Source organism: Canis lupus, chromosome 30 (genome assembly GCF_011100685.1).
Source record: "Canis lupus familiaris isolate Mischka breed German Shepherd chromosome 30, alternate assembly UU_Cfam_GSD_1.0, whole genome shotgun sequence".
Taxonomy (NCBI): domain Eukaryota; kingdom Metazoa; phylum Chordata; class Mammalia; order Carnivora; family Canidae; genus Canis; species Canis lupus.
The window spans coordinates 31673458-31696560 of NC_049251.1; the positions used below are offsets into that span (position 1 = coordinate 31673458).

At 51.4% G+C, this 23103-nt stretch overlaps 1 protein-coding gene across 1 annotated transcript in view; it reads left to right on the forward strand.

The window, feature by feature from the left end:
• Positions 1-255: 255 nt before the first annotated feature.
• The window catches only part of SMAD3 (SMAD family member 3), a 113581-nt gene continuing 90733 nt past the window's right edge, over positions 256-23103 (forward strand). Inside the window, 1 exon segment of the mRNA NM_001170829.2 lies at positions 256-463. Coding sequence (NP_001164300.2) covers positions 258-463 — 206 coding nt within the window. The 5' untranslated portion in view covers positions 256-257.

The window sequence follows — 23103 nt, forward strand, 5'->3', positions numbered from 1 at the left end:
CCCGCGCCCGGGGCCTTCCCGACCCGGCGCCGCCGCCGCCGCCCGCCTCCCGCCGCCTCCCGCCGCCTCCTTCCCGCCGCGGGAGCCGCTCGGGGGCGCAGGGCCGCGCGCCGAGCCCCGCTGGCTGCAGCGCCGCGGCCCGGCCGGGAGCTCGGGCAAGTCGGCCGGGAGTTGAGGCGAAGTTCGGGCGGCCGAGCTCCCGTCCGCGCCCAGCCCCGCCGGGGGCGCCCCTCGCCGCCCGCGCGCGCTCCCCAGCCATGTCGTCCATCCTGCCCTTCACCCCCCCGATCGTGAAGCGCCTGCTGGGCTGGAAGAAGGGCGAGCAGAACGGGCAGGAGGAGAAGTGGTGCGAGAAGGCGGTCAAGAGTTTGGTCAAGAAGCTCAAGAAGACCGGGCAGTTGGACGAGCTGGAGAAGGCCATCACCACGCAGAACGTCAACACCAAGTGCATCACCATCCCCAGGTGGGGGGCCCCAGCGACCCGGGGGCGCGCCCGCCCGGTGCCCCCAGCGCGGCGGGGCGGGCGGGTGGGGTGGGAGCCAGAGGGCTGGTGCGCGCGCGCGTGTGTGTGCGTGTGTGTGTGTGTGTGCAAGGGGGGGGGCAGCGGGAGCGCGGTCAGGAAGGCGCTGAGCGGCGGGGGGGGGGACCCCCAACAAAACCGCCTCTGGACTTGCACAGATTTCAGAGCCCAGCGCCTCCACGGGGCGCGCTCCCTCCCAGAGCGCACACTCGCCTTGCGCCTCCCGGGGAGGGGGTGTCGCTGGACGCGGCCGCCCCCACCTCGGCGGGGCTGGGGCTGGGGCTGGAAGTTGAGGCCCGCTTTGTTCGGCTCCGCGGGCCGGAGCCCCTCCTCCGCCGCCGCCTCCCCCTCCCGCCCCCGCGGCCCGCGCTCGTGGAGGTGGTGGTGTCTCTCTCCCTTTCTTCCCCTCGGGCCTGTCCCCCCACTTCTCTCCTCCGCAAACAGGAATGCAGTCCGTACAGCTGGGGCTGTGGGTGCGGAGCGGGAGCCTCGTGATTGACAGGTTCCTTCTTGGTTCTCTCTTTGCCTTCGGGATTAGCATTTTTATCGAGTATTTTTAGCCCGGGTTGTGCCCGCCGCCCGCCCCCTCCGCGCACACGCACTTTCGGTGCAGCGCGGTGCTTGCAGAGGAGAGACGGGGGCAGAGGTTAGGGTCCTCCCCCCTCCCCCGACGAGTGTGTGTGTGTGTGTGTGTGTGTGCGCGCGCGCCCTGCTTTCAGCCTGAGATTGCGGCCAATGTAGGAGAGGCAGAGCTGATCAGATAACAAAACGCACCCCAAAGTGGGCCTCGCATCGGCCCTCGCATTCCTGCAGAGCTCTCCTTCTCCAAGCGCTTTGCCATCTGTCTGGACCTCCTTTCTCCTTCGCATCGCGCTAGCTAGGTCAGGCGGGAGCTCACAGATGGCTGATGGAAGGGGTCAGTGACTTCTCTCCACTCCCCAGGGCCTTCTTTTAGTTTCGCTGCCCCTGGCTGGGAATTGGGGTGTGTGTGTGTGTGTCGTGGAGGAGGTGTGTGTGTGTGTGCACTTTAACCTCCTGTCTCTCCCGGTTGGGCCCCCTTTAAAGTCTGATTCTGCACCAAAGGAGTGTGTGTGTGTATGTGTGGATCTGGGTGGGATGTCCTCGGGGTCCCAGGCTGCAGAGTTAGGAGTAGAGGGTCTGCAGGGCCTGAGCCCCACAAAGATGGTCCTCCTTGCTGCTGGGCCAGGAGTGGACTGCATCCTTGGCCACCTGCTCGGGGCAGCTGTACACGCCGTGTGAGGCAGGCACAAAGCAACATCTGTCCACAGGAACCCAGAACAGGCCTCCTCTGGAAATAAATGCCACATATGGTGGGAGTGCTGACTTAAAAAGTAATATATAGTTTTTTTTTTTTTTTTAACTGGGTGGATCCAGTCAATAAAGGCGAGGGAAGGTTGTGTGTCGTCTGGGAAGTGCGCCCTGGGTGTGTGATCCGGAGCCAGAATTGACTTCAGAGGAGGTGGTGTGATGTGATGGGGTCGTGAGGCTTGGATTCTGGTCCCAGCTCTGGTTCTGAATCCTTCTTTATTCCTTTGGCTGGAGTGCGGGGGTAGGGTGAATGAGCGTCATACATCTCCCGTCTGGGGAGGGATGTGCAAAACGTGCCTTCTTACCTGTCAGGGTGCATTGAGGACAAGTGCTTTGTGCCTTGAAACAGAGGGAAAAAAAGAAAAAGAAAAAGGAAAGAAAAGGCATGAGTTATAAAATGAACAGCTGCATGAAGTGTTTTACAGTTTTCAGAGCACTTTCACATGGTTTTAATGAGATCAGGAAAGCAAGAAACTCCTGCTGACTAGATAAGGCCGTCAGACTTCAGATTTCTCTCCTTTTCTTAAAAGTGGAGAAAACTGAAGGAGGGAGGTAAAAGGTTTGGCCCGGTGGACTTGGGACTCTGACCAGTTGCGCCCCTTTTCCTACTTCGCGCCGCTCTCTACTTCGAAAGTTCCAAATACATTCTTTGCTGAATGCTAGAGCACAGTTAGCTTGGGGTGGGGGCGGCTGTGCATATTGGTTGGTTGGTTGGTTGGTTGGTTGGTAAGGTTGCTGATGATGTGTCTTTGGGTTGGTGACTGCTTGGGGGAGAGCCCTGGCTTTCCCTCGCCTTGGTAGGGCTTTGCCCTCCAGGTGAGCGTAGCTGTGGCCCTTCTTTCCCTCCTCCAAAGTCCTCCACAGCTTGAGGCATAGGAACACTTTGGACACTTCTAGGAGTTCAAGCAAGCAGGTTCGATCCGGCCTTCTCATGACTCTGTTAGGAGTGGGGCATCTTTTCCACCTGCCTTGGCAGGGGCCTTATATGAAGGTAGATTTTGTTTTTAATCTTTTCTCAGGGAAACCCAGTTGCTTGGGTGGATCCAGACAAAATGGATTTCCATCCCCGGATTTCGTGCCCACGCCTCTGGGTCACCTTGTCTCCCTTGGCAACGGCCGCCACTGTTTTGGTCGTGGGCAGAAAACTAAAGGCCACGTCTTGGGAAGGTGGCTAGCTGGCCTCCACGTCAGTGGTATCAGCGTGTCTGCTCAGCCCCAAAGAGTGTGGTGGTGATGGTCATATTGTCTGCTCTCTCTGCACTACCTTTGTAACCAGGGCTTTGGGAAGTTGACCGAGGGAGATACTTAGCCTAGTTATCCCATGGGGTGTGGGGCGTTGGGTGGTTCAAACTGCCCTGGGGTTTCAGGAGACCTCAGTCTGGGGAGATTTGACAAGCGTGTTTTGGCTACGACGTAATCGTGATCAGCAGCAGCAACCCTTGGCAGTTGCGGCTGCATCCTCGGATCTTCCAGACTGCGTGCTTGCTTGGGTTACGCCGGCTCTAACCTGTCCCGGCAGTCAGGGGAGCTGGAGCGGTACAGGCTTCCCGGTCCCAAGAATGTAAAAGAGACCAGTGCCAAGGAAATGGTAAGAGCTTGATTTAGATACCCCAGCAGAGAGGCTATCAGGATACTCTGAGGTCTGGCGGTCGGGGCAGGACTTAGACAAGTTGTATAACAGCATCTTCCCTGTCACCGGCCTTGAGTATCGGAGTAAAGCAGCAGGCATCCTCCTGCCAGTGAAGAAGGGAGTCCCAGCATTTGCCTCGGAGAGGAAGAGAGGGCTTGTGCCTTCTGTGTCAGCAGTGAGGGGCCAGGCACACTGCAACATGACGGTTTTGGTGGACACTGATAACTTGTGCTTCCACCGATGGGCTCCATGCCTTGGCCCAGTGGTTGGGAGCTGGAGCAGACCTCATGTCTGGTTCGTTTGGAAGGGAATTGGGGCTTTCTTGTGTCCAAGCACGTTCTCATGTCAACATCCAGAGGAAAATGGGGGAATTGAACCCAACACCAGGTCTGACACCTGCCATTTCCTCTTCCTCAGTAAACCTGGCCTCTTAACACAGCCTCCTCCTGTTAAGTCACCTGGACTTTGCCAAGCTATTCTCACCCTAGGGAGAAAGGAAAAAGACCGTCATCCTTCAGGCTCCTTTCTCAGACGTCTGGGGGCAGACCTCTTACCAGGGCTGCAGGAGTGGCTTCTTTAATACCTTGTTGACCTCACTATCTCCTGTCTACCCGCCTCTCTGACAGGCGCTCAGAACACCATTGTGGTGTAGCCCGTTGGAAGCAAGCCCACCTCTGGCTGCCGGGGAGGTGGTCCATGCTCTCCTTTCTCTGGTTCCATACAGGGCTAGGAAGAGGAGGGGCCCGGACACCACAGTAGCTGACTCTGGGGCTGGCTCGAAGCTCTGGCTGGACCTAGATGCCACTTGATGTTCCCTTGACATTTGGAACCTTGGAACTTGCCGCTTGCATGCAGGAGTCGTATGTTTGGGCCAGTGCGTGTTACAGACACCCCCTTGCTCCCGGATCCTGATCAGATGTCACAGGGTTGGATCTTGTTGATTCATTGATAATCCTTGGTCCCCTCCTAGGTCTGAGTCAATATTCCAGGCAAGGAGAGAGGATGCAGAGGTAAATTTGAGACAGCCCCTGCCTGTGAAGAGCTTCCACTTCAGTAATGGAAACCCTAATAAGGCATTATTTGAGGGTCTAACTGCTACTGCTTTTTTATTCCCACCCAACAGAAGAAAAATGAGTTTTAGTATCGGGTGATTTGAGGGTGGGACTATAATGTGTCTTTTAAATGTTGTGGAAGTCACTGTCAGAAAATAGAATAATGGCAGCCATCTGTTGTCTCCAGAAAAAGCACAGGATTCAAGTCCTGGATCTTGCCATTTTTATATCCGGAGGGACTTAGGAGTTCCCCTTAATGTCTGCACCTGTGAAATCAGGATGCTCTAAGGCCTGTGGAAATGTTTGGTCAACCCGGGAGTTTCACAGAAAGAAGGGTTAGGTTTTTAGCTTCCCGTGTTCATCACTCCTCTGTTACTGAATTGCTCACCCATTTGTTAAATATCTGCCACCACGAGCAAGGCAGGGCCCTAGGCTCTCAGGGAGCTGCCTGTCTAGAGGGGGAGACAGACTTGGCCAAAGATACAAGAAATGAGCTGCTCCCGAAGGATGTACAAAGTGCCCAGGGACATGGGGACAGACCGTTAATTCTGTGGGAGGAGGTGGGAAGAGGAGGGAGGAGTCAATGTGAGGAGTTATTATCCAAAGGAAGTTTCTGGACTACAAGGTGATCATGTGAGCTTTTGGGTACGTGGTGATACCAATCTACAAGAATGAGGGTGTCTTTTTTTTTTAATATTTTATTTATTTATTTATGAGAGAGAGAGAGAGAGAGAGAGAGAGAGAGAGGTAGAGACAGAGACACAGGCAGAGGGAGAAGCAGGCTCCATGCAGGGAGCCCAACATGGGACTCGATCCCGGATCTCCAGGATCAGGCCCTGGGCTGAAGGCGGCGCTTAACCACTGAGCCACCAGGGCTGCCCAATGAGGGTGTCTTTATCTTCTGTCTTTGGCTAAACTGAGTACTGTTATAAATAAGTGACATCATAGCATGCTCGGAAGGGCGAGTGACCTGCGTGCAGTGCAGTATTTACTCCGAGTACAGCGTTCTCTCTTTGAAGTAAAAAGTAATTTAGTATAGCAAACCTGAAATTCAGGTTTCCTGGGTGGGAGGAACAGTGACTTTAGGTATATTAGCTCAGAATGTAACAAAGAGTGTCAATACAAACTGGATAACTTTTTGATGTGGATACTTAGAATTTCAGAATTTTGGTGTGACCTAGCCTTTCCGTGTCCCTGGTTAACACTTGCTGAACTGAATCCTGTAAGCCTGAGTTTCTGCGTGAACGGAAGAGCTTTGAATGGTATATTTTTAAAGGTCTTTGCAAGGATGTCAAGTTTTAAAGGACCGTTTTAATCACGGAGAAAAGTCAGCCAATATGGTAGTCATTTAGCTCTGATGAGAAATGCAAGAAGCTGTCGAAATGGAGAGAACGTGGCTCAAGCTTATCACATCAGGAATCCAATTAAAATGAGTTTTTGAAAAATAAATATTGGTTTAATAATGTAAACTTGTAATTGCTGTATTATTTTAATGGAAATAAAATTAACATGATTTAATGGACTGAGCGACCATTAATTTTCACTTGTTAATTTATTAGGGGATTTTAATGCCGTTTGATGCACAATACAGCCATTGTTCTGTGTGAGCTCCTTTATGAAATAAATAGGACCAAGCAGCTCTGGCTTGAAAAATTGAAATGGGACTTTATTCCCTCTACCTTATTCTCCCATCTTCTTTATCCACTCCCCCCCCCCCCGCCCCCCAGACTCTTATGCATGCTCTTAAGTTCTCTGCAGTGGGCTGCAGCTTTCTCAATCAACAAGGCTCATGGTTAGTCTTAATTAACTTTTGTCCTTCTCTGCTTTGATGTATTGACCTATTAAAAAAAACAAAAACAAAACTCTGCACCTTTCCCCAAATCCACATCTGATGGTATTAGTTGGCTGGGAAGAGAAGTGCCCAGAAAGGCTGCTTCTGAAGGCAGCCTGCTGCTGAGCATGCCTGGGGCTGGGACGTTTACCACCCTTTGCAGACAGGAATGGCTGGTGCGCTGTTGGATGATAGTAGCTCCTCCCCAGAGAGGGCGGGCAGTCAGCTAGTGACCACTGAGAGGTTCCTGGCCCTGGAGCCTTCGACGTCTCCACCTTCAAGCACAGTGGTTCCTGGAAACAGTTGGAAAAGGTTATTATTCACCCCACCCTGCAGAAATTTGGTCTCTAATTTTACTGTATGCCAAGTTTTAGAACAGAGATCTCCAGAGAACTTGTCCAGTCCATTTCTGTGCTGTCCTGCATCGTACCTACCTGGAGCCAAACCCTGTGCTAGGTGGCAGGGGTGATAGAGTGAGTAAGACCACACCATCCCTACCCTCTTGGAGCTTCTAGTCCACTGGCTGCCAACATGGGCTCTTTGGATAGGTAATAACGCTCTGTGTGTTCATCCTCTTGGATTTCTAAGTGCTGTTTTCTTGATGCCAGGGGGCTGAATCCCTCAAGCTTTACAGGTTTTCTGACTCCTGACAACGGTAATTTGCGCGTGTGTGCGTGCGCAGGTGTGTGCGTGAGTGTGTAACATTATTCTTTGCTTTGATTTAATTAACAGTTTTAGAAATAACAAATCTGTAACACAAGTCACACTATCCGGTGTTGATTATCTGAGGCCTCAGCTGTAAGCAGCGGGCCTGCCACAGTGGCACACTGCTGCAGAATGTTTTGACAGAGAGACTCAGTTGAAAATGAAAACACCGTAGAAGCCTATTAATTAAGAAGTTTGGCTAATTCTGGACTGGGCTAAAGTTTGTTTAGCAGGCTTTTTCTCCCCATCAATGCTGTCAAAGAAAAATTCATTATAAACAAGGTTTTTGGGGTCATTTTGGAGGCAAGAGTCAGCAGACCTGGGTAAGTTCTAGACTTTGCTCTGTTTCTGATTAGCTGTGTGACCTGGGGCAAATCGCTTAACGTCTCTGAGCCTCAGATGTTCTCTGTTCGTAGGTGAGCTAAGCCTTACTAGCGGGCCTTTCTAACTCTCAAGTGGTTTTCATGCAAACCATTTCAGAAGCTCCCCTTTGCACGCCTTCAGCTGAACAATACAGCCCAGGTCTTTCTTAATTATTAATGTCCTAAGACCCCATCAGTCTGGTGCCCATTAATTTATACAACTGAAAGTAATAAAGCTGTAATCCAGTCTTAATTTTGATTATGTTACCTCTCTCCCCACCCTCCCTCCTGCCCTCCCTCTTAACCCTGTGAGTCTACGTCAGTGAAATTTAACTACAAAGGAATGGAAAAATAACCGAATTCGAGGATAAAGACACGAAGGCTGCGTGTCTTGAGATGCAGCGAGCAATTTTTCTTCTTTTGTTGCTATTTTTGGCTATTCTCAGAGCAGGAAGTTTACTTACTCTAATGACCACAGACGCCTAAAAATGGTGAAATGTAAGAGGTAGGCATTATAAAGGATACCTGTGGAAAATGTTTGCTCATATGTCAGAGCCTACCCAGGAAGCCTCCTTTATTTATTTTTCAAGCATCTATATAAAGAAAGGTTCTACTTGATTTCGAAAGCATTGTGCCTTTTGTTAGGCAGCGTGGAGGTTACAAGTTTATACCCCAGCTAGGAAGTGAAAAATGAGTTTCCCCCGAAAAAGTACTTTTTTCTGTATCCCATGGCCAGGCGTGCTGATACTGAGCAAGTTTTTCTCCTACCACGTTGCTCTCGGTTGAGGATGAGAGAGAGTACTGCTTAGGACACCCTGGGTAAGGGTTTACCTTCGAAACCTCCAGAGCTGGAAATCTGGTTGCTTTTGCCGCTCAGTGTTGCATCACCGATTGCCAAGCCAAGTTGTAGCTCTGAGGTGTCACCTTTTTTTTTTTTTTCCTTTTAGACTGGACTCTTGAAAATAGTGATGCTTTTTGGGTGTGTGTTTTTTAAAGGTCTGTTTTTAAGCTGTCACAGCTCAAAAATGCCAAAAGGCATTTTTTCCTTAAAAAATCACCTCTGGGCTGAGCCCAAATGTGGAGTAATGGATCCAGAAAAGACTTTTTGAGGAGTTACAAGGGGCTGAAAGCAGGCACTGATGATGGAAATTGGGTTTTTCCTTTTGCTTCAAATCGTTCCTGTTGTAAAGTCTCTGTTAGCCTCGTTGAATTCAGACTCCAGGTGAGCCTTATGTCTCTGTGTGCCTGGGAGGGCAGGGTGAGTTGGTCGGTCCTGCTGTCCCTTTAAATTTTGTGCATTGCCATTTATCTCTAACCAAACAGATTCTTAAAATATTACCTGGGGAGCAGGGGTGGGGGGGGGATGCGGGGGTGGACAGGAAAAGCATGGTAATGAAGAGAGAGCAAAGGGCACTGGAGTCTGACAAACCTGGCCTGGGCCTGCCAGTTGCTGGCTCTGTGGCAACCCTGGGTACATTTGCTTCCATTTACTGAGCCCGTTTCCTTATCTTTGAAATGGGGATGGGACCGCCATAAATCAACTGAAATGAGATAACAGCAATCAAGCCAGTATTTGCAGCTCATGGCACATAGTAGGTGCTCAGGAAACACTCATCATTCCCTTTCGAGGCAGTGTCAGTCGGTTTCCATTGGGGGCACCCCCCCACCCAGTTGCCCACAGAGCTCACCGTTTGGAGGACCTCGGTGTGGTGATGGAACCTACGTCCGGTGCACACTGAGAAACCCAGCCGTGCCACTTGTTGACTGAGGGCTGGGCGAGCTCCTGAAAGAGAAACAATTCATATTCTTGGGTGGCTCTGCCCTCCCCCTCCCCCTCTTGATTGTCATTTTAAAAATTGTTTGGCTGACTAAAAATAATAGTATTGAAAACAAACTTTGATGAATCAGTGCTCCTGGGGCGGGGGATGGGCAGCCTCCTGAAGAAGAAACGCCGTGACTCATGCACTTGTCACCGATAGCCTGCCCGTAAGTGTGTGGAAGTGCATGGTGTTTATTGTGGCTGGTGTTTTTTCGAGACCCAGTTGGAAGCCAGTTCCGGTTCCAAGCACCACCTTACCGGTCAGCTTGGCTGTCAAAGTAAGGATGGTCAGAGGCAGCAGCTCGGGTCTCGGAAATGACGTAGATGAGGACGGTGGTGCCTGTGAGTGCCCTTAGGTAGGCACAAGAGAGGACCCATGCCCACAGGGCTGGCCTTTGGCCCGCCGTCTGGGTGTGTTCCTTCTCATGGGGCGCCCCAAGGGGTAGCCCATCTGGAGCCTGCACCTCCTCCTTCCAGACTGTGCTTTGGGTTCTGACCCTTCAGTTCCCTGTCCTGGCGGTCTCAAGACATCTTCCAGGTCCCACCTGGGCCCCTCCCAGATCCATCAGCCCAAGGAAGGCCATGCTGCCTTGGCCATGGACGTGTGTGCACCTGTGGGCTGAAGGGCCGACAAGGCAAGCAGGGCAGGGGAATGGAGGAGTTGGATAGAATTCACGCCCGTGGCGTCTGTATGGGGGCGCGTGAAGCCCCTCTGAGTGTGTGTGATGGTGCCAGGGGGTGGGCTGGCATTCGGGCCCGCTTCTCCCTGGATGGCTGCATTCCACTGTGAAACCAAGAGATCAGAGAACGCGAAACGCGACCCTGGCCTTCTGTGTTGTACTAAGGTATTTGTCAAGGTGGAGGATAGAACGTATCCTGTGTATCAGTTTGTTACCTTGATTTTTGTCACTTGTACATGACAGCATGTGGGCCTTGGCGTGGCCTCTGCCCGGGACCTACCGGTGGGGAAGCAGGCCTGTTTTTAGCCACGACCAAGGCCCAGCCTTGGAGGTGCCATGGAATGGACAGGGATGGATTCCCTTCACCGCAAAGCTGGATTGGAGAGAATTACAGGTCACAGAGAAGGTGGCACATATTGCAGCTGCCCGTCTCAGAAGTGGAGTGGAGAGCTGGACCCCCCACTAGTGTGCTTGTTGGTCGACGCATTTATGGGGCACTGACCTCATGTTGGACTTCAGGGGATACAGAGAGATGCAGAGCTGAGGTCCTATCTCTGAGCTGCATAGAGGCAAAAAGGGTCACACTGCCCACGGGTATGGTGGGCTGGTGGGACAGACACTCAGGTCAAGGTCAAACAAGTGTTGATTTGGGAGCCCAGAGAAAGAGCAGCTCTCTTTTTAGGAGAGGCGGGGAGGCTTCCCAGAGGAGGTGGAGCTCCAGCAGGACCTCGATGAATGGATAGAGCATGGGTGTGTAGCAAAGGCTGCCTAGGGAATTGGCCAGATGGGGTGTGGAAGGACCTGGCATCTAGGGCAAGCAGGATGTTTCGGGGTGGTCAGGGCATGGAGGGAGGTGCAGCCAGAGAGGAACTGAGGGAAGGCTTTAGTAGGCCAGGCTTAGCGTTTGGACCTTGCTCTTTGAGCGTGTCGGGGATTTTCAAGTTGGGGCCAGAGCCACCGTTGGGTTCGGACTTCATTTCCTCCCCACCCCAAGCCAGTAACAGCAGGTTTTCTGCCTGAGTTATCCAGGTCAGGGTCATAATCCCTTACACCACCATGTGGACGGCTTTAGGCTATGTCTGGACCAGGGTGAAAATAGTGTTTTGTTCGCCGTCAGGAGAGAAGACTAGTTGTACAGCCAGGAGGGCTCTGGGAGCCCAAGTGTTCAGGTAATTAGCTGGTGAGTCATGCTCGCCTCTTGCCATGGATTCCTTGGGAAAGTGAGCTGAGTCGTGCCGGGTCCCTTCAAGCAAAGGCCTCGAGACCAGATCTCGGCTGCCCCCTTGGCGTCCCCTGTGCCTGGCACAGCGCCTCAGGTGGAATGCCTCTGGACGGTGTTTTCTCATTTCTTCATTGATGACCATCTAGACCGGCAGGTCTTCCACGTCCCAACCACACTGCAGTCAGCAAGAATGCCTCCGTTCTCCTCTCCTGCAGACTCGCAGGATGCTCCACAAGTGTCTTAAAGACAGATTATATTCCTAATAAGAGCAACAGTTGACTTAAGTTCGTGTTGTTCATTTCTTTTTTTAAGATTTATTTTATTATTATTATTTTTTCATCTCTGCACCCAGCATGGGGCTTGAACTCACAACTCGGCGGTCAAGAGTTGCACGCTCCTCTGACTGAGCCATCCGGGCGCCCCAAAGTCGTTCATCCTTTTCAGCACCGAGGGCAAGTGGAAATCATGCTGACCATTTAGAGATCGGGTACAACTTACTTACCTTGTTAGAGTCCGCTTTCTGTCGTCGGTGTTGCCAGTTGAAGCTTTAACAGGTTTCCAGAGGAGAAAGTTTTGTGTCCAGGGACCGCTTTTTGTTCATGGACCATTTTTGAAAATGCCGATAGAGACCTTCTGAAGGGACAGCATAGGGCAGAGTTCTGGGTTGATGTTCAGGAGATCCACGCTCAAACCCCTGCTCCCCACTCGCTGCTTTGGTGACGTGGACACGTCACCTTGCTCCGTAGAGCCTCGTTTCTTCATCACTAAAACGGGAACAATGATACCTTCCTCGGTAGGATTATTGAGGTTATTTATGTGGATGAGCTATGCCTTCAAAGCATTTGCAGAGTGGAAAATATTACGGTGTCATTTCCTATTTCTTGATGAAGCACAGCTCTGTAGTGTTGCTAAAGATGCTTTCTGACAGAGGCAGACTAAAGCTTCTGAGTTCACACCCAGGTACTCACAAAGGCCTTAGAGATAACTCACAAATGATGCGCAAAATTCAATTGGAATATGAACTCAGGGCAGGCACGCTCTGGGGCCTGGTGCCAGAAGCTTAGGCGAGCTGAGGCTCTGGGCCTTCCTTGCCTAACGGGTTGAGTCAGCTGTGTTGACCAGTGGCGGGTCACCTTAGCCCTCTCACCTGGGGACAGCATGAACTGAGTATGCAGGACACTAGCATGGGCCACTGATCAACTGGTTTGGTTGGTCTTCTTTACCCGTCTGCAGTACTCTGAGAAGGCTGGATTGCTCACCATCACAGGGGAGGAGCCCGAGGCTTTGAGGGGACAGTGGCAGAAAGGAGTCTGGGCTCAGATCTCTGCTTCCTGACCTTGGCTGTCTGCCCCCAGGCTCCTCAAGAAGGGGCTACCATTCTTGCAATTTCCTGCCTCATAAGCAGGTCCATGTGATTGCCTGGGTAGGTTGCTTTAGGTCTTATGATAAGAAATGGAGCTGGATTTGCCTCAGAAGCTCTAGCCCTTGGGACACCTGGGTGGCTCAGTAGTTGAGCATCTGCCTTCAGCTCAGGGCGTGATCCTGGGGTACTGGGATCGAGTCCTGCATTGGGCTCCCCGCAGGGAGCTTGCTTCTCCCTCTGCCTATGTCTGTCTCTGTCTGTCATGAATAAATAAATAAAATCTTAAAAAAAAAAAAAAAAGAAGAGAAGAAGCTCCAGCCCTTCTACAATCTAGGGTGACGATATATAATTTATTGAACAAATGAGGACCCATTTAAGAGTGAAAAGGGGCAGGGCTGTTATTAATTATGGTCAGAAAGTGAGCATGAGCATGGACTGTCCAGCCAAATGTGGGTAAATGGACACCCTCGGTCACCCTGTCTCTGCGGCAGTGGTTATGACACCTGTGAAGGTAACTGGGAGCGTTAGGCCAGCCGGTTGATATGATACTGTTGTGAGGGGCTGAGTTATTTACTGCTAGTGAGGGTGAAGGGACTTCACTTGGGGTCATTTTTCAAGTTGGCAACATAGTATTTAAAAACTGGATGTGGCCTTAGAAATAATCATAGTGAAGTTAGCGCTAGAGCTTCCTTACCTGGAGCAGGACTTAGGGAACGCTTGGCTCTGCTGATGGGTGCTCTGAAGGGAAGGGGAGGGAGGGTGGAGGTGGGGGTGGCAGTGAGGAGACAGCAAGGCATTCACATGGCTCTAGAATGCCTGCATCCTCTACAGGCCGTGTCCCTTCAAAACCCAGGAGATGCCCTCAGGCCCAGTGCAACTGAGATGATATGTAATGGCCAGGAGCAGAGACTTCTTCTGTAAGCTGACCTCTCTCCTGCTCCCCTGTTCCATTCTAGAGGCCCCGAGGATACCACTGGCCGGTGGCTGGTGCAAGTTTAGTGGATAATCCTTCTGCTGAAGAATTTTGGAAGGCACTGAGGAAGGAATTAAAAATAACAGCAAGCATGCCTTTCTTTCTCTTTGATTGTGGTAAATGCATGGAATGTGCCAGGGCCTCTGTGGAGCACGTGGCCCCAAATAACCCCTCTGCCAGTGGAATTCTGTGGAGAACATGGAAGGGCTCTGAGCCATTTCACTGCTGCTTTATGTTCTCAGGATTTGTTCCTGTGATCTTCTCTTGCCCCGAATAATTTGTTGGAAGCCTGGAAAGGGACTCGAGTCCTCTGTTCCTCTGTGTTCTCCGGCCACATGGCTGTCGTAGGCGAGGCCCTGTCCGATGAGCTCCAAGGAGAGCAGCTGGAGTGACAAAGAGGACCGCTCACAGGCTGAGAAAAGGGAAGTGTAAATTCAAGCCAAACTTGGCAGCACTTGCTTAGAGAACTTGAGCTGATACTATGGAGCCCTGGTCGTCATCCTTTGTGGCTAGGCCGTGTCTTATAAATAGAACAAGATGCATTCTCACCCTCCTCCCCTTGCCCTACCCCACAGACACAAGGAGGCATGTGTGTGGGTGCGTATGGGCAGGGAGTATTAATGATTTATGTTCCAGTTCTCTGGAGAGCCATCGTGGGAACTGGGCCCTGGGCTCCATGGAGATGACCAGGCCATCTCGTGGGTAAGGCTGGAATCTGTTGCGGAGCTCCAGCAATCCTGACCATTCCAGCCTCTCCTCCGTAGTGGAGGCCCTCGGTCCCTCCTGCCTGGTACGTCACTCAGCCAGTTGGCCCTTTCCTCTCTGGTCCATCCTATATTCTGTATTCTGTTATTGGGGTCAGACTCACTGCATTAGGATGCTGTTGGCTGCAAGTCACCTCAAACCCAACTCACACCTTCAACAGGGTGGAGGTTTACTCTCTCTATGAAGTTTGGAGGCCGGGAGGCTTGAGGCATGGGTAAGGACTCGGGAGCCTCCCATCTTTCTGCGCTGCCATCTTCAGCCCGAGGGTTTTTACCTCCCAAGCTCTGCCCCTCTTGGTCCAGTGATGGCCACAGCTGCTCCAGGCACTACCCTCTTGACCCATCCTGGGGGCAGGCAAGGCTGCTTCTCCTTGGGAGTCTCTTTATCTGGGAAGAACCTCCTGGAATCTCAGTGGCCGGGGTCGTGTCACGTGCACTCATGGCACAAGTAATGGATTGTGATGAGCCTCTTGAAGTCAAGGGTGCAGGCTGTTTTGTTGACTCACTACCGTACTTAGGACCTGCTGGGCACTTGGTAAATTTCAATTAATAAAGTGTTGATTATTGTTTACCTTCTTCTCTGAGTAGACTCCTGAGCACCTCTCCCTAATGTCTTGCTAATTCTGAGGTTGTGGCAGACAACGATTCAGGGGCCAGTTCCGGCCCCCCAGTTCCTGCCTCCACAGAGCCTACAGTCAAGAGGAGATGAGATGGAGAAACAAGTTACATGATTGTGTTTGGAGCCTCTAGCAGGTGGATTGTGACAGTCCGCCATGTGCGGCATCTTTGGAAGAGGTGTGAATTTGGGGTTTAGGGAGATGAAGGTGGGACTCAGGGGAGACCTTCGAGGCCTCTGAAGGCCATGCCTGAAGGTGACATCTTGTAACCCAAGCCAGGTGGCTTTAGGCAGTCGATTTCTGTCTCCACCCCCTCCAGTCTTGTTTTCCTGTTGACAAAATGAAGGTAGAAACTTGCCCTTGGGTATGGAGTGGGGGGAAGGGAACAGAACTGAGAGCCTCCTGCCCCCGGGGGAAATTTTCTGAAGGTTCTTGTGGTATTCTAGTTTCAAAACCCTGTGCAATTCAATGGCACGATTAGCGTCTTTGTGAGTCTCACTGGCTTTGAGTCTGCTGGAAACTTTCTCTGAAAGCATATAGATGAAGAAATGAGAATTCTATAAATGTTTAGCGGTTAAAAACAAAGTGCTGGCTGATTTATGTAATTTTTTTTTTTTTTTGGTTGTTTTCTGATGGAACTTTCTGCGGAGATGGAATACCCTGGAGTCTTCCTGTCACAGTGAGCTAATAACTGACTTCAGGTCAGCGAATGTGTTTTCATTCCAATTCAGGACAAAAAAATAAAATAAAATAAAATAAAAACAACCCCAAAACGGAGCCTATCCCATGTTTCATTTTCCTATTGATCTAGACGCTGGGATAACTCGGGACCCCGGGGGTGGCGGGGGGGGGGGGGACATCTCAAAGCTAATTAAAGATGTTTGCTTGAGGTTTGCTTGTTTCTCTTGCTTGATTGAAAGAGTTGCCATTTTTGCTTTTATTGTTAAAAAAAAAAGAAAGAAGCTATCACTGCTGCTGATCGAAGAGGTGGGGGCAAGGGGGGTTGCACACGTCAGTACACACGTGAGGTTGCCCTCCTGCCCTGAGTGTGGTGTCCCACAGAGAGGCACCTTGGAGCATAGGCCAAAGCAGCTACTTTCCTTAAAAATTGGAGGGGGAAAAAAATTGGAGAGGATCCTGGATGGCTCAGTGGTTTAGTGCCTGCCTTCGGCCCAGGGTGTGATCCTGGGGTCCTGGGATCGAGTCCTGCATCGGGCTCCCTGCTTTGGGCTCCCTGCATGGAGCCTGCTTCTCCCTCTGCCTCTGTCTCTGCCTCTCTCTCTCTCTCTCTGTGTCTCTTATGAATAAATAAATAAAATCTTTAAAAAAAAAAAATTGGTGAGTTTCCAGGAGTGGTGGCCAGGTGAGCCTGGGTGTGAAAGCAAACTACGTGGTCCCAGTGTCAGGCTGGATCTGTTTGATCAGCTTCGGTTCTGGAGGTAATGGCCTGAGCTCCCCACTCACAGAGGGAGAGTCAGCATGTGGGGAGGTGGAGGGCCTGCCTGCCATTCCAGGGGTGCCCCCAACCCTTTGTTTAACCACGGCTGTGGACCAGTGGTCTCAGATGTTTACCATCGCCTGTTTATAAGAGGGAAGTGTGGTCATATTTCTATCTCTTTTGTGGGCTGCACGGTTGCCTTACTGGGGCTCGTGTGGGAAGTGGTTACCGTTAGGAGGAGGGTAAAATAACAGTACTCACAAAGGGACTTTGATCCAAGAATCCTTTTGAATGTCATCTTTTGGCCACTGTGTTTTTATTTTTACTTTTTTTCGCCTATCGGCCTCCACTTCAGTAATGAAAAAAAAAAAAAATCAAACCACATGCTGGACCTCGTGCTCCCCAGCTGGGCTAGATCAAAACTGCCATGCAAACCTCTCCTGTCCCTGGGTTTCACGGTGGGGGTGTCCCCCCGGCTCTGGGTCTCTGAGTAGCTAGAGACCCTCCGCGCTGCTGCTCCCTGGATGCAGTACCCGAACATCCAGGCAACACCTGGACTTGAACTTGTGCCTTTCCTTTCTGTCTTCCTCCTCCCACCACCTACGCTGATTTTCATCTTCATTCTTATCGGAGCTGTGGGTTCAGTGCAGTGTCGAATCCTCCCGTAAACAGACAGGGGTACACATGGAGGAAATGCAGCCTTGGTGTCCTGGTTCTTCCTCCCTGGTGGAGGTTGCCTTTTGAATTCGAGAAAGTCAGCTTGGTTCCTCTGGGTATTGGTCTTTGCAGCTACAAAATGACAGGCCTGAGAGAACCTCAGAGCTTTAAATCAGCTATAATATGTCCTGATTCCTCTCCATCCTCTCTCTTCCTTGGCTTCTTGCCTTTTGCTGTTTTTTCTTTTTTTTATATTATTTAATTTTTTTAAAGGTTTTATTTATATGAGAGCGAGTGAGTATGAGTGGCAGTGGGGGGGGGCGCACAGAGAGGCAGAGGCAGAGTGAGAAGCAGACTCCCCACTGAGCAGGGAGCCCGACGTGGGGCTTGATCCTAGGACCCTCATGATCCCAGATCATGAGCCAAAGGCAGATGCCCAACCTCACTGAGCCACCCAGGCACCCCTATTTATTTAGTTTTGAGAGAGAACAGAGGAGGCACAGAGGGAGAGGGAGAGAGAATCTCAAGCAGACTCCCCGCTGAGCCCAGAGCCCGACTTGGGACTCAGTCTCGAGACTCTGAGATCATAACCTGAGCCGAATCCACGAGTCGGACACTTTAACCAGCCACGCCACCCAAGTGCCCCTTTGCTGTTTTCTTGATGCACGTGTTTTCCTAGGGGACAAATCCAATTTTTCATCTGATGTACTGCCTAGAAATTTACAGAGCATCTTTAGTGGGTGGTGGTGATGGGACCAGACACTACGGTCCAGGAGTTGTAAATGCACTGTTGTTGATTTGGACAGTCATGCATACATACTTCTGCCTTCCCGAAGCTTCCAGGCTTGTGGTGGAATGAAGCCCACCTGATGGGGATCTACTCCGTGTTCCAGGCCCGGGGAAATCCGTCTGCAGGCAGAGAGGAATTCCCATGTAGCTCCAAGCACATGCTTCCTGTGCTTCTAAGCTCCAGCTGCATTCCAACCTTCGTGCTATAAAAATACAGGAAGGAAGGGAAACGTGTTCACAGGTTGGTTAGAGATCTTAAACCGACAATCAGCTCTCTCTTACCCACAAGAAACCAGAATCCACCATCGGCATTCTGGTCCGTCAGGGCCCCAGCTCAGCTCAGCTCAGCAGAGTGCCCTTTCAAAACTAGAGTAGATTCTCTTTGCTAACGGCTTTTTTCCATGAACCTCAGCCAGCAAGCCTAGTCTTTGAGGATTACAATTTGACTAGTGTGCTCAAGAGTCTTTAAAGAGAAGCGTCATTTAGTCCTCAAGCTGCTTTGAGGCCACCAAGGCTTGGAACCTTCCATAGATTGAGGATGGCATCTGAAGGTGTAGGATATGCGAACAACGACCATTCCTTTGACCCTGTTTTTTTCAGGAGTCTGTCTCCATCGGGGCTGCTTCGTGCTGGCAGGAGAGGGAAATAGAGGCAGAAGGTAGAGTGTCCTCATGAGCCAGCTTGGTGACTTCGGGTGAGTCACTTGACTACCCTGGCCCCTGGTTTCCTCCTTTGCAGACCAAAGACGTTGGCTTACCAGGATTTTAAAGTTTCTTCCACTGTGAAAATTCTCATTCTTGAGCTTGCATTCAGAGAATGACTGGCTCTGTTACTCATTCCGATAGTTTCGGGATCAATGTACAATCGCTGTGGGGGCTAGAGAGCGGGGCCCCCCAAAAAACAGAATGGAAAAAGTTTTGAGGTTCAAAGGGGAGCTGTGGTAGCTGGGACTCCGCCTTCATAACGATTCACACTTGGTTGCCAGGCTCACTGCGGCAGGTCCTTAATCCCGGACGCTTTATAACAACTCTGAATTTCTGTTTCTGCAGGCGGGGCCTGGGAATCCGTATTTCAGAGTTCTCCTGGTGACTGTGGTGTGTAGCCAGGATGGAGAATCACAGCCCTGGATCTCATGTAAAGCTGTGGTTCGGTGTTCCCGGCATCTGCTCTGGGGTGGGGGGTGATAGTGGTTGCTTAAAAAATAAATAAACAAAAAGCACATGCACTCCGAAAAGTTCTAGGTTCTAGAAGCATGTCGGTGTGGCGGTCACAGCTGCCACCACCCTGAGGTTAGAGCTTCACTTCTGTCGTATCTCTGGGTCAGTGGTTTCTCAGCATCTCTGAAGTAGTAGAACCATCTGTAGTTGGTTATTTCTGCTTGGGAAACTCCGAGAGCTGGATGGAGGGGGGCGGGGGTGCCAGCGTAGGGGCGGAGCAGGGCTGGATTAAACAGGCCATTACACACACTACTTTTTTTTTTTTTTTTTTTTTTTTGAGAAACAAAGTTAGAAGCCTTGGCCAACGCTGGCGTACCTTAGTGTCAGATCCTTGGCAATGCCCCGGTAGATTCCAGGGGCCATGGAAGCACGTATGCTGTTCCCCGTGCTTTGGTGACCGTGGTCCCGCCCTTGGTTAACAGCATCCACCGTCTCATCAGCTGTAACATTTAGACACTCCTATGTGTGCTCAGTTGCGAGTGGGTCCCTGCAGGGAATCCATCCCTACGGCCTAAGAAATCTGATGGGGCACAGCTGTCAGGGTTAGATGTGCATGGGAAGGGCCCAAATGGGAAACGATAGATAAATCTGAATCTCTTTCCAGGTGGTGGTTAGGAATGCAAAGGTGAATACCTGAGTTGGTGTGAAATGAGCCACAGGAGAAAGGAGAACTTGTCAGTTCTGATCAACTCCCAAAGAGTTTCGCAAAGCGGCGGGGATGTTCCAGGAGGTTTTAAAATGACAAGTTTTGAGATGCAGGTGTAGACACACATGTGCCAGATGTAAGTTGCTGTTTTGGAGATGAGTGAGGAGGGCGTCCATCAACAAATATTTACGAAGCTGAGCGGGACCACCAGGGAAATGCAAAATACGGCCCCTCTGTCCAAAGAGCATGCAGTCTCACTTGGGGGGTGGGGGCTTGATACACAAGTATGGGGCACGGTGGTGGAGGCCTTCTCTGCTGTGGTCACGTGGCCAGTACCCGGAGGCTCAGAAGGAGGGTGGGATGGGACAGATGCCTCAGGAAATGTGGGTCTGAGCCAGTGAAAGGGAGACACACCCACCCCACTGTGGTATGGATCTCCCCACCTCCCTCCTGGCACTATGTCAATGGTTTTTGGGGGAGCAGCCCTGATGGGCACCCCGTTGCCAGCAGGAATGACTTTATATTCTTGCCCCCGTCAACATCCTTTGCTTTCAAGTGCAAGTTTTCCTTTAGCTCTTTCCTCTTCCTGCACGGGTGGGGTGGTCCTTGCCAGACCCCTGCTTTCATGACCCCCATCTGCCCACCTTCATTCTCTGCATCGGTGCAGTTGGAAAGTCTTTTTTTCTGCCGGACTCAGAAATGCCATGTAATATGATTGTTCTGGGTTCCAGTAGCCACCTGGCACCCACCCTCTCGGTGGTGGCCGCGTTTCAGGTGTGGATAGGGAATGATTATCCGCGCATCAGAAAACTCAAGTGCGTCCTGTGAGCAAGTTGTGTGACTGTCAGTAAATGTGGGGCTGGCTTTGTTAGGCCCTGGCTGTGGCCAAGGCTGTTATTTCTCTGTGGGTAATTATTCCAGGCTTCACGGTCACGAGCCGAGTGTAATCGGGGGGCAGATAAGAAAGTTATATATAGAGCAAAGTACATATTTCTTACGGTGGGTGGCAGAGGCTTTATATATGTGTGTGTGTGTTTAAAAAAAGACCTATATTTTCTGGGCAGCAGAATTTGAGTTTCCAGTAAATATCTCCCTCCCTCGTTACTTCACCTTTTAATTTTGTGTTTATGGTCTCTATGCTTTGAAATTGTTTGGCTGTGAGGCCAGCCCTGCCTGAAGCAGGCGGAGCAGGCCAGGCCCTCTGGAAGCCATGGTTTAGGTCAGAGTTCTTAGAGTTACTCGGACCAGCTGACTGGCAGCTCAGATGTGATTACTCGAGCTCCCTAGAATTAAAATAGAAACCTGGAGCCTGAGGAGGGGGGCGGGGCTATGCAGTTACTAGTTTATCCCCCATCACTACCTTCATTGCAGAAGGAATCATCTGTGTGTCCTGGTCTGGGGTCGGTTTCCTCTATTCCCCCATTTGGGAATAGGTACCTTCCCAGAGCCCCGAGCCTGGAGCTCATGTTTGGCTGGGCACACACTAGGTTTAGCTGCTGCTGAGTGCAAGTGGCCTCTCCTGGGAGATTGGGGGGTGAGGGTAGGGTCACATCATTCTTCTTTCTTAGCTTTACTTGTCACCTGGGGAGACCTGGGAAAGGGAGGTGAGCCGGAGAAGCCGGGGAGAAAACCCACCAGAGCAGCAGAGTTGCCCAGAGCTGCGTGCTGGGGGTGGCAGTGAAGGAAGCCAGGTGGTGGTTTGCTGCTTTTTCACACCCCTTCCAGTTCAGTGCTGCTGGGAAGACCATTTCAGAACTGTCACCCCACAAACGGAGGGAGCAGCCACTTCTGCAAGCAGCCTGCACCTGGGAGCGTGTGGCCTGGTCAGGATCTCGTACCTTTGTCAGGGCCACCCTGCTCTGGACAGGAGAGGACCCAGGGAACGGAGAAGGGGGGGGTCCTTCCCCAGAGGCCCTCGGCACCTGACCCGCGCAGTTCCCGGAGACCCCCCAGAGAGCATTTGACATAAAGCGAGCGGTCCTGAGTGTGAGTACACCCAACAGTCTTCTTTTGCAAAGTGGGCCTTTTTACTGGGATGTGTGTGTGTTGGGGGAGGGAGTGGCTGCTTTGGGCTGCTGGTTCTGAAGAAGCTAGGCTAAGATCATTGCTGGTTTTGTTTTTTTTTTTTCAACAAATTATCCTTTTCTCCTATTTCTTTTTCCTCGAAGCCTCTTGGTGATTTTGAAGAGCAGATACACCAGCCAAATTTTCGTCTGTGACATTCTTCGTCTTCAGCCTCATGGTGGGATGATGGATAGCATTCTTCTGTAGCTTGCTGAGCAGATTCCCATTGTTCCCTCTTGAAGGCGCCTTGGGTGGCGACAGGGCAGGTGGTCTCATCCCTGTTCCGTAGGTGACCAGGGGCAATTTATATGTGAGTGGAGGAGCAGAGACTGAGGCTATTCTTCTAGTCCTTTGACGGAGTAGCTCTGTGACTGCACCGTGTTGCCTCAGGAATAAATGTACATGCATGTGTTCTCGATACATCCGTCAGGGGACGATGGATTCTTTCCCAGCTGCTGTCACAGGGAAGGGGAAAGCGCCACCATGACCGATCCTATGGAGACTGTTTTTCAGTGTGCAAGGCACTTTCACATACATGATTTCCTTTCACCTCTGTGACAGTCCCTGGAAGTAGGTGCTAGTCTAGAGGAGCAAACGGAGAGCTGGAGGTGCTGAGTGACGTAGCCCAGGGCACCAGCCAGCAAGTGGCCCTGTGGTAAGTGGGTGGCACTAGCTGAATGCTGTGGAGGGGAAGTGAGAGTCCACTGGAGCAGTGGGTGATGTAACTAGTGATTGGAGGCAGTAGGCTTTGTTGTTCTTGTCTCAGAAGCCACACAGGGTCCTGGTTCCTGAGCGTGATCTTCTCTCGGAGGGCCGGCCTATGCACGCCCGGCCCCGTGTGGAGGCCTGAACCAGCGCGTGAGGAAGAGGCACGCCCAAGTCAAGTGAAGGGCCCCCTGAGGGAGTGGTGACAGGCTGCGTGGGAGTGGCTGGCATTGGGGTTCACCCTGCCCGGGGCAGGCATTCCTATTCAAGAGGTGGACTTCGAAGGGCATGCCCGGGAATAGGGCAGCTTGGATCGTGGCGGCACCTCTCCTGGTGTGGTAGGAAGATCAAGGCGTCTGGAGCCTTGACAGATTTGTTGGGAACCCCAGCTCTGCTACTTTGTAGTTGTGGGCTCTTGGGACAGTCACTCCAACACTTTGAATCTCAATTTGGGGGTCCTTCATATGTCAGAAGCTTGAGTCTCTGCCATAGTGTGGGTCATATAATAATTACTCTCGGGACGCCTGGGTGGCTCAGTGGTTGAACGTCTGCCTTCCGCTTAGGTCATGATCCCGGGGTCCTGGGATCGAGTCCCACATCACGTTCCCTGCAGGGAGTCTGCTTCTTCCTCTGCCTGTGTCTCTGCCTTTCTCTCTGTGTCATGAATGAATAAAATCTTTAAAAAAAAAAATACTCTCTTGGTCAGAAATGACTTGACAG